This window comes from Danio rerio, chromosome 3 (assembly GCF_052040795.2).
Source record: "Danio rerio strain M-AB ecotype USA chromosome 3, GRCz13ab, whole genome shotgun sequence".
Classification (NCBI taxonomy): Eukaryota; Metazoa; Chordata; class Actinopteri; order Cypriniformes; family Danionidae; genus Danio; species Danio rerio.
This window is the reverse complement of record NC_141023.1, coordinates 54,995,744-55,007,500: the sequence shown is the minus strand read 5'-3', so window position 1 is coordinate 55,007,500 and position 11,757 is coordinate 54,995,744. Positions and strand designations below refer to the sequence as shown.

The 11,757-nt window shown below is 34.8% G+C and overlaps 1 protein-coding gene across 10 annotated transcripts in view; it reads right to left on the bottom strand.

The window, feature by feature from the left end:
• baiap2a (BAR/IMD domain containing adaptor protein 2a) overlaps nucleotides 1-11,757 on the bottom strand; it is a 220,519-nt gene that overhangs the window by 130,810 nt on the left and 77,952 nt on the right. For all 10 annotated transcript variants that reach the window (XR_015479995.1, XR_015479994.1, NM_001040245.3 and 7 more), the window contains exon 3: nucleotides 6,146-6,232. Coding sequence is in view for 8 of the 10 variants with exons in the window: in NM_001040245.3 (NP_001035335.3) it covers nucleotides 6,146-6,232 (87 nt within the window). In the remaining 2 variants the exon portion in view is untranslated. The remainder of the gene's footprint in view (nucleotides 1-6,145; nucleotides 6,233-11,757) is intronic.

Below are 11,757 nucleotides of genomic sequence, written 5' to 3'. Positions count from 1 at the left end.
ATTTACAGTTAAAGTACCATTCAGCTTTGCTGTATATGTACAGGTATTGTATATCTTTACAGCAAAACATATTATTTTTCACAATGCAACATTAAAATACAGCAACTGTCAATAACTGTCCCACAGTAAAATACAGTTCATATTACAAGTAAATACTATGTAATAAGCTCAGTTTCAATTAACATTTTTAATTAAAAACTGTGTTACAAAAAAGTCTAGAGTGCAACATCACATCACATCCTGTTGTCCATATTTGCTGCAGGGTCATTTTGGTGTAATTTTGGCACTGTTGCTCAGTGCCCAGTGTGTCCTGAGCTTAACTCCTGCATAAACACCTTCCCGCAGAGCTCAGCTGCTCCTCTAATCACACACCTGAAAGTCCTCATCAAGACCTGTGCTTCAGCAAAAATCACAGTCAGGTGTGTGTTACCAGATCCACAGCAATGAGCTCTCCAGCGCTAATGCATAATGCAGACGCTTCTGTTCTGCGCTAATGAGTGTGTGTGTGTCCATACAAGTACACACTCGTAATTTAATCAAAGCAGAATGAGTCATTGTCACACTGCTGGTGATTAGCAGCACAGGTTTACAAGCCACACCTGCACATGATCTGGATTAAAGAATGACAGTGCAAAACAGTCTGCGCTACTTACATTTTTGAGCACAAGATATGGTAAAAGTGGTTTACTTTTGGATGTCTGGATTAAGTTTGCATAGATCTTTTCGGAGACATTACTTGCAGTTTCTGTCACAGTGTCAACAAATGTTGATCATATTATTTAGCTAAATGTTTTCATTCTCCTGGTTTGTTGCACGCGCTAGTGGTGTTTCTCTGTAAACCAATAGCATTCAGCTGTGCATCTAGCTCCACCTTTTAGTACCCTTTTGTTGTGCATTTAGTCCAAAAAGTGGTATGGTACCTTTTTGGTACCTTTTGACGGTGAAAACGGCCATAAAAGCTTACTGTACGGTACCGTACCATTATACCACTATAAAATGCGAGTTTCCATCTTTTTTTCATTTCTCTTATTTAATATAAGTCAACACATCTCATAATAATAAAAAATAATTATATATATATATATATATATATATATATATATATATATATATATATATATATATATATATATATATATTTTTTTTTTTTTTTTTTTTTTTTTCTGTAAGTTTTAAATTTATTTATTTTCTTAATTGAGGGAGGGGTGGAGGAGTATATTAATTATTTTGATATAAATATATATTCAATATTAAATCATTTTGATGATTTAATTAACATTACCTGTGAGAGACCTAATTAATATAAATACTAATTCAAACTAAATTTTTGAACTAACAATAAGTAGGACTAATACATTTGGTATTGGCTCACATATTGTTCATGTATGTAAATTGTTTAACAATGTATTATTAACAATGTATATTAATAAAGTATAGGCCTGTCACCATATTTAGTTTTTGTTGTACGATATATTGCATTAAAATATTTGCAATAAATTATATTATTGTCATTTTAGGACCATTTTATGCCACTCATTAGACAATGCCAAAATAACATTAATATTGTCACAATGCAAGTACACTCTTCCAAAGAACACATAATATTTTATTCAACACAATTCTTAATTTAGTCATTTTAATAATCAGGCATTGGAATCAAAATGTGAAAACACATATCCTACATTAATAATAATCAATGTTAACAAAAAAAAAAAAGTGCCAGGTAAAAATGCCAGCGGCTGCAATATCTACTACCTGATGTATTTTCAGTTGTCAGACACTCACATGATGGCTACAGTAATTATTGTAAATACTATAGTGCTGCTGTTGTTGTTGTTGTTGTTGTTGTTGTTGTTGTTGTTGTTGTTTTTATTTTAACCATATTGACATGGACACTTCCAATAGAAACGTTGCAAAATCAGTTAAATGTTACCAGAATTGTTTTATGTATGGGAGACAACATTGCATCACCAAAACTGATTGAGGTCATGTCTATGTGTTGTGTGACATTATTGTGACATTCCTAATAATGTATTACAGTCATGAAATCAGCATGAAGTAAGATCTGTAAATGATTTAGAAGTTTGAATGGTCACAATAGCCCATGTTAAGAAATGTAGTTAACAATGACACTGTTCTGTTTAGTGTAATCACACATTGACAGAGCCCAAGTATTAATTATGATGTTTTTCAGAGAGTATATGGTTGCCATAGCGGTCTTTTGTCCAGGAATGTGAATGACGCAGCACAGATGATCAGATGTGTGTACTGTATGTAGTGTGTAACCAGAGACGTCCACATTGTGCAGTGTGTGTCCAGCAGGCTGTCTGCCTCTGTGTGATTCACTCGCAGTGAGAGTCAGAGAGTGGGCTTTAAGTGCTAATACCTTCTGGGAGTTCATATGAGAGGTGAAGCTGTGCTGATTGCGTTATACATGAGCGGGGAGTTTACTCCGTCGCAGAGCTGGAAACTCCCTGTGGAAATCATAATGGAGACACTGCTTTCATGTCTTGAGCAACGGGGCCAGCGTATGTGACACTGCTGACCCGAAATGATGGATATGAGCCAATTAAATTCATTCACTGCACTCACTTCTTGAACAACAATGAAAATGACAGATTGTAAGACAGACATTAAAAGAGAGATTATTTGTTGTTGTTTTTTTATGTGGGTTTTTATGCCATTCAAAGCCAATATTGTTTAGCTTTGAAACTTTGAATTATCTTTTACAGTCAGTGGAGCTGCAGATAAAACAAACTGATACTGTATAATGTGTGCACAAGTGAATTCAGCAGAGGCAGAGATATTAAACATCTGTCAACATCTTCTATGCATAATCATTTATTCATTTCTTTTCGGCTAAGTCCTTTTATCAATCTGGGGTTGCCACAGTGGAATGAACCACCAATTTATCCAGCATATGTTTTACGCAGTGGCTGTCCTTCCAGCTGCTACCCAGCACTGGGAAACATCCATACACTCTCTTTCACACACATACAATAGGGACAATTTAGCTTACCCAATTCACCTGTATTGCATGTGTTTGGACTGTGGGGGAAACCGGAGCACCCGGAGGAAACCCACGCCAACATGGGGAGAACCCAGTCGGGGCTCGAACCAGCAACCTTCTTGCTGAGAGGCGACAGTGCTACTCACTGTGCCACCGCGCAACCTTCTATGTAATGTATTATCACATGCACTAAAAGCATCCTCTCCTGATACTGTCTGTGAACCCCCCACAAGCATCAATCCCCTCAATCAGCACAGCTATGTTCTGCTAAATCCTCCACAAGCACCAAACCATTAACACAGCCACATTCTGCCCCAGCAAGTCAGTTTTAAACATAAAAAAAACAAACAAACAAACTTTGTGTCTGTTTTGTGGCAGGCAGTTTCGTGAATTTCGACTTCTCATCAATTACAAATTATCAGACAGGAGGTTTTGAATATCAGAAAATAGACTTTATTCTCCATAATAAAGCCGAGAAAGAGCTGAGCAGACCTCATAGCATTCTCCTCCTGCTCCTTCTAAAGTATCTGTGTTCTCCATAATCTTTATACAGGTTTTTATGACACACCCCTTTGTGTCTCTTTTTAACTCTTTACCATTTTTGAATAGGTTTTCTAGTCTAAGGGGTCCTGCTATTCTTGGCTCTCAGCCCACTAGCTCATGTCAACAGAGATGTTACAGGTCTATGTCAGCAAAGTATAGATGCAACTTATGCAAAGGAACTAAGTGTTTACATACATTGTTATGATAGGATAATAACTTAATAATATGTTACTCATTCTAACTTCTGACACATATAGCTTCATACAAGTATTTAACATACATGATCAGCGCTTTACATATTCAGTTATTCTACACAATCAGTCACTCAGCCTTCTCCTAGTGTTGCTCCTGTTCAGGCATACTCATCTTACACAGTATTTTTAACACATGCTGGCATGTTTGCTGCAAACACTACACAAATTTTGTGAAGAGAAAATTAACTGCTTTACACTAAGAAAATACTTCATACAGAGAGAATAAAATCTTCTTCATCAGATGACAAAGCCAGGGCTGTATCTTTTAGTATTATATAGAATACTTGTGTTCTGCCAGATCTCCCAGGCAGGGTTTTATTTAGATTTATTTAGTTAATTTTAGTTTTTGGAATTATGTCCATTGGAAAGTAGTTCTTTCAGAAGAAAAACAGTTTTTTGAAGTATTATTTGTTTTTATTCTGTCTATTCAGTGTCCTTCAACAAGAACGGTGGTGGTGGGGTTCATAATATTCACAATGGTATTTTATTAGTTGTTGGTTTAACCATGGATGAGATAATGGCTTCTATGTTAATTTCTTTTCAATGACATTTCTTGTTACAAGTTCAAAAACAACAACCAATATTGCATGTCTATAATTTACACAATGGGTATAATTAAATAATACTTTCACTATAACGTAAATTAGAAGTGTAATAGAAAAAATATATATAATTGCGCCATTTTGAATTTTACTCGAATACAAATACAAATACTTTTCCCCCCCTCAACAAATACAAATACCGGCTGCTCCGCGCATCCCTAATATATATATATATATATATATATATATATATATATATATATATATATATATATATATATATATATATATATATATATATATATATATATATATATATATATTAAAAAATATATATATATATATATATATATATATATATATATATATATATATATATATATATATACGAATGCAGGGAGAACATGCAAACTCTACACAGAACTACCAACTGAGCCAAGGTTCGAACCAGCGACCCAGCGATCTTCTTGCTGTGAGGCGACAGCACTACTTATTGCGCCACTGCCTCGCCCTAGTTTATAATCAGTTTAAAGTAATAGAGATTTCCACCATTTTGTACTTTAGCTCAAGATTTATTTTCATTATGTCAAAAAAAAGAGAAATCCACAGAAATATCACACTAACAAATGATTCAACTTAAAGTGGTGTATGCTAAATATGTTATGCAAATTAATGAGAGAAGAATAAATAATTTGCCTTAATGACTTCCGGAGATTCCTACCAGTGGAAGTGACATTTGGAGAAAGTCACATGCTTTTTCAGCACTATTAAGATTGTTATGCCTTTTTTATAATTAATGTAACATGTTGACAAGGCACAAAACAACAAATAAAAAACTGTATTAATACAAAAAAATAAATGTTTCAGGCCACTAATTACAGTAAACTAGTAAATTAGGCTAAATTATTTAATGATAATTGAAGCAGAATGTAAGATCCAGGAGTCGGGGGCAGCCAAAATAGATATAGTGGGAGTTAAGTTAATATTCTCAAGAGAGAATGTTCTTAAATACACATAAAAACAATGACAACTCTGTGATTTCATTTGAAAGTTTCAATAAAGTCATTAAAAAAATAATAGAAGGTTTATCTTGAAAAAGCAAAATGCATCCGTAAGGTATATTTTGTGTGAATCTTTTTTTTTTTTTTTTTTTTTTAAAGAGCAACCAAATAATATTGTCAGACTGACACTGAAAAAAAAAAAACTAAAACAAAAGTCGACCAGAGCCTATATTCTATAGGATATCACATCCCCAATACAAATGAGACTTGCTGCCGTTCCCCATCAGCAACAAGCATCTGTAGGGTCACGTACTGTATACACCCACTCCCACATCCTCAGCAGAACAAAGAACCAACCAACACTTCTAAAAGCCTCTCCTCTAGCAGAAAGCCAAATGCTATTTCAAGAAGTTATAGCCCTCCAACTAGATCCGCTTTTTAAACTGATCATAAATGATGCATCGCCGAGCTTCCCCGCAGCATGGCAGATGAATTCCTATCCACCACCGTCAGCCCCTTTGACTTCATTTTTCCACGCAAACTCCAGAAATCGAAGTGAGTGAAACAAGGAATAATTTACGTCGGTACATAAAGTGAGTCAGATTTACTGTAAAAAGGCACTATGTAAAAAGCATCTCGCGAGGTACATGTTCTGACAGCAGGGTTTAATGAAAGCAACTTCTGCACTTTGCTGAGCATGTGGCTCCATTAGCGAGTGCCTTTGTGGTGTCATGTTGGATCAAGTCACATGGTTTGTGTGTTTCCTTGAGGCGAAAACAGGTCGGCGTCACTCACCCAAATCTTTAGATCCTTGGCTTTCACTGGCCAGCTCTCCCATCCTCACCAGAGCATCAAAATAGCCCTTTGCTGCAAACGTCACACCTGAAAAAAAAATAATAAAATGGAGTCAAAAGCATTCTAGGCTCTCATTACAGCAGTAAATTCAACGATCAAAGGGTCCCTAACGAGGATGGGATTACTCTCAGCTGCACAAGCTGGTATCAGTCCAGAAGGGTAACGAGCGGCAAGAAAGAAAGAAAGAAGAAAAACTGTAGAATTAGATGAAGCTGCCACACAACAGGAAACACAATCAGTTGTACAGGAAATACATTTAGAAAGAGTAAAGATAGCCCTCCTGTGACTACGGAAATTTGGCCCTTTTTTTCCTTCCCGCCTTTACAAGGCCAGCCCAGCTGTCTCCCTCACTCACACACCGCTTCTCAATCCCATGCCTCATTACGGTTTTAAAATGTCAACTCCGGTGAAAAAGAATAAACAGAATATCATTATCTCCAAACCTCTCCCTGGATTTCCACTTGTGTGCAGGAAAGGGAGAGAGAGAGAAAATGCTTGCGTTTGATTGTTTGTGTGTTGAGTTTTTGGTATAGACTAAAAAGTTTCACAGTGGTCTGGCTTTGTCTGGTTCATACTGGCTTTGTGTTGGTCTAGTTGGTGGGATAACGTAGCAAGAAAATCCTGACAGTTACAATGTGTTTTAAATGAGATTTCATGCCTTTCATGCAGGTTTTGTATCAAGCAGGTATCAGAGTCTTTAAGACGCCATAAACATCACAGTCAGTATGATTGATTGATTGGTGGAATGGATGGATTTGATGGATGGATGGATGGATGGATTAGACAGATTGGATGGATGGACGGACTGACAAATTGATTGATAGATGGATTGGATGGATGGACGGATTGACGGACTGACTGACCGATTGATTAATGGACGGACAGATTGGTGGATGGACAGATAGATAGACAGACAAACGAATAGACGGATTGATGGACAGATGGATAAACAGATTTATGAATGGATTGATGGGGGATGGACAGATTGATGGACAGATGGATGGACTGATTGACAAATTGATGGATTGAATAGATTGGATGGATGAATGAATAGATGGACGAACTGACAGATTGATGGATGGGCAGATGGATGTACGGAGGAATGAATAGATGGATTGATGGACAGATTGATTAATGAATTGATGGGGGATGGACAGATTGATGGACTGATGAATGGACGGATTGACAGATTGTTAAACGAATGGACAGATTGATGGATGGATGGACTGATGGATAGATTTATGAATGGACTGATGGGGGATGGATAGATTGGTGGACTGATGGATGGATTGACAGATTGTTGAACTAATGGACAGATTGATGGGTTGATTGATTGATTAATGGATGGATGGATGGATGGATTGATTGATTAAAATCTATGCATCTATTCAACCATATAATGTACATTCATAAACCAACACGAAAGTTTGGGGTCTGTAAATGTTGATTTACCAAATTTCCATTAACTTGATCAGAAATACATTAAAAACAACAAAACTCTAACCTGTATTCCCAGGGGCTGCTTATTGTATCTATATAGCAATGCATGTATCTGCAATAGTTACATCACAAAATATACAATATTGAGCTGGGATTATAGCTGACCAGAAACTACAGTTCAAATCATTGTGGAAATATTGACAAGTGAACATTAAGTTATCAGCTTGTGTTTTTAAGGCTTGTGGCTGTAAGGCTTGTCGATTTTTAAAAAAAAAAATATTTAAGTCTATACCGTTTACATTTGATTCTCCAGAAAACTATAAAGCACCATTTAATTTTGTTTTAGCTTTCTTCTATTTATCTATTTTTAAAATGTGTTTATCATATTTTATGTAGATGCACTGCCCCACAAAATCAACCCAATTATTCTAAAATCATTAAGTGCCCCAGCGCAAGATGTTTTTGGGGCAGTTTGTTGCTATTTTCAGACCAGAGCAACAGCAATTTTCTTGTTTTGTGCCATGTTGTTTAAAAAGTAGATCCATTTGTGCCACTGTGTGGCGTGTTGCTATTTTAAGAAACTGAAATGGACGGCGCCATTGACCAACTAAAAGTTGGTCTAAAATCCAGTCCAGTTAGTTATTCACCTTTGCAGGTCCAAACACTTACACGATGCCTAATACACACAGGATGTACAGCAATACACAAGTATATTTACATATGAAAAAAAAGGATTAATTATTATTGATTATTCATTTCTACATAAATATAAAAACACTACCTCCATGCCTCATCTCAGGGGGCTTTTTTTCAGTTTATTTATGACAATTTGCATTTGTTTAACGTTATTATTATTGTTAGCAGAATTATTTATTATATGCATATTTATATTTGTTTTAATAAAAACAAGTCAAGATTTGTCCTCCTGTTGGGTTTTGGAGATATGCATCACCATATGGGGCATAGGAAAAGCACGTGTTTGGATAAAACTCAGTTTTTTAACTACACTTTGTTATTATTGTTCATTTATTTGTTAGCTGGAAAGTGGAAATTAAAACTGAATTTCTGAATCGTTCTTTATCCTTGCACGGATGGTCTGTTTAACTGTTCTCGCAAGAAAAGCATTCAGTTTATCTATGAGAACATAAGATCTCTTAAAGTAAGACACTCAAAGTTCAATGCAAATTGAGACATTGGCTTTTACAGAGTTAGCTTAGCGATGCATACAGCAAACACATTTGGGGACTACAAAAGAATACATCTGGGCTAGTGTGATCATCAGGGCTTCCGGTTATGTGCATTCACCTCGCGTACACACAATGCATTGCGAAAGGGGCATGGCCAGAGGCACTGTAATGTTAAAGCAGAGAAAGCTAAAATGCTTTTAAAATGCTTCAGTTTCCACAGAGCTTCTTCTGTTTCTGTATTTGGGCTTCCAAAGGACACAACACAAAGGCAGAAGTGCTTACAGTTTAATTTTAATTATGTTCCAGAGAATTATATAAAAAAATAAAATAAAATAAAAAACACGATATAGCGCTAGCATTTGGTAGGAAATTCAGCTAAAAACTCCTCCAACCGACAAAGCTGTGGATTGTGAGCCACATGTTGTAAGTATTTTTTGGGCTCGAAATTGCGACCGTTTTGGTGGCATATGCACCCGAAATGTTATCTACGCAACCTCAAAATATAGTTGGGGGCATTTGTGCATAAATTGTTGTGTGCGACAAGTTTTTACTGCAAAATGTTCACCACATGCGTAGATTTGGGAGACATTCACGCAGAATGCATCTTTGCACTTTAAATGTGAAATGCAGTGCTTAATAATGGTTTAACAGTAGTTATGTCAACTTGCTGAAGTAAACAAAGCCAAGTTCGTAATGCTTGCCCCGTCTTCGCGCTCTTCTTATTGGCCTACTGCTCTAGAACTGAACGCGAATGGATTGGTTAATATCAGCTGTCAATCACTCAGTCAACGTAAAGCGCTGAAGATGAGAATGAAAATTACACTGACATATTTTCTGTTTTAGAAACCATGGCATCTAAAGTTACAAATAATGACATATCCTAGTAGTGATCATGTGCTAAATGTTATTCCACCATCTACACTTTTCGAAGAGTGGATAAAAGATTTCCATTGGCTTCACGTTCGCTATGAAAAGTCTGTGGGATGGAATTTTCAGGTAACTGTTTGCCACATCTAGCACAAGAGCTTCTGTTTAATCCTTCATTGAATCACCAGATGCTATCTGCCATGCAAGTGGCAGCTATTTGTAAAATTTAACACCACGTACACCATCGCAAACGCGTCTGCACCAAGTAAACTAATATCGCTACTTATGAGAGTAGAGACCAGTAGTGCTATGTCAAAAGTATCAGTGCAATATCAGACAATATCCGTGTGAACATCACAGTTATATTGTTAAAAGATTCATTCATGTCAAGCAATGCTTGCAGGGCCGGCGAGCAGTCCATGTATCTTACAAGTTCAAAAACAACAACCAATATTGCATGTCTATAATTTATATAATGGGTATAATTAAACAATACTTTCACTATAACGTAAATTAGAAGTGTAATAGAAAAAATATATATAATTGCGCCAATTTGAATTTTACTCGAATACAAATACAAATACTTTTCCCCCCCTCAACAAATACAAATACCGGCTGCTCCGCACATCCCTAATATATATATAATAGGGATAAAAATAACTATGTAACTTAGTTATTTTACAAAAATGTATTTTCTTATGATAACGGGATTTTGTTATATATATAGAATATATATATATATATATATATATATATATATATATATATATATATATATATATATATATATATAGAATATATATATATATATATAGAATATATATATATATATATATATATATATATATATATATATATATATATATATATAGAATATATATATATATATATATATATATATATATATATATATATATATATATAGAATATATATATATATATATATATATATATAGAGAATATATATATATATATATATATATATATATATATATATATATATATATATATATATATATATATATATATATGTGTGTGTGTGTGTGTGTGTGTGTGTGTGTGTGTGTGTGTGTGTGTGTGTGTGTGTGTGTGTATATATATATATATATATATATATATATATATATATATATATATATATATATATATATATATATATATATATATATATATATATATATATATATATATATATATATATATATATATATGCAGACATTGCTTTGCATCTTATCAATATAACTAAGCTTTAAAAATACACTGTGGACCACCCCTTCAATAAAGTGAAGACCTGTCTATAAAATCAATAACTTTGAAAATTGCACTACACTACATTTACAAAAAGGTACTGACCCCAACCTTATATGCATTTCCTGGACATCAGATTAAAATCTGATACAATGCAATATCTGCACAACACACCAGATTTATAAATAGGACATCTACTTCCTGAAGTAAATACAAGAAGCAGGTGCTTGCAACGCAGACAGCTAGTTAATCATAATGAAGCGTTTGTAGCCATGTGTCTGGAAATCATTCCCCATTGCATTTATATAGTACACCACTGTATAAGTCTCTCTATTAAGGGAATGTGAACTGAGCGCAAATATGAGATATCTGGGACAATATTTTCCATTGGACTAGTGGGACTCTTTATTGAAAAAAGCATTGAACAGTTAAATAGAAAAGTGTTTTCCACCAGAATTCTGTCCTAGCCAGATGAACTAGTCTGTTGCAAACCATCCTGATTTGGCAAATAAATGATCAAGTAACTTTTCTATATGTTGTTAAGCCTGATCAGCCATTTTACAAAATCGCTGCATCTTTGGTATGTCTGTTTTGCAGTTCCCACTACTGGAATTGATTCAGAATTGAATTGAATTGATTGGTCAGTTTTCCACTGCCTGGTGTGATGTGGTACAGGATGAGGTTTTGCTCATCTCGGTTTGCATTTCCACTGCATTTAAGGGCTGCTTCTAGTGGGTGGGACTATTGCTATATTTCATCGCTTCTACAGTCATGACTTCCTGACAAACTTTTTTCATTCTGGGTCATCCC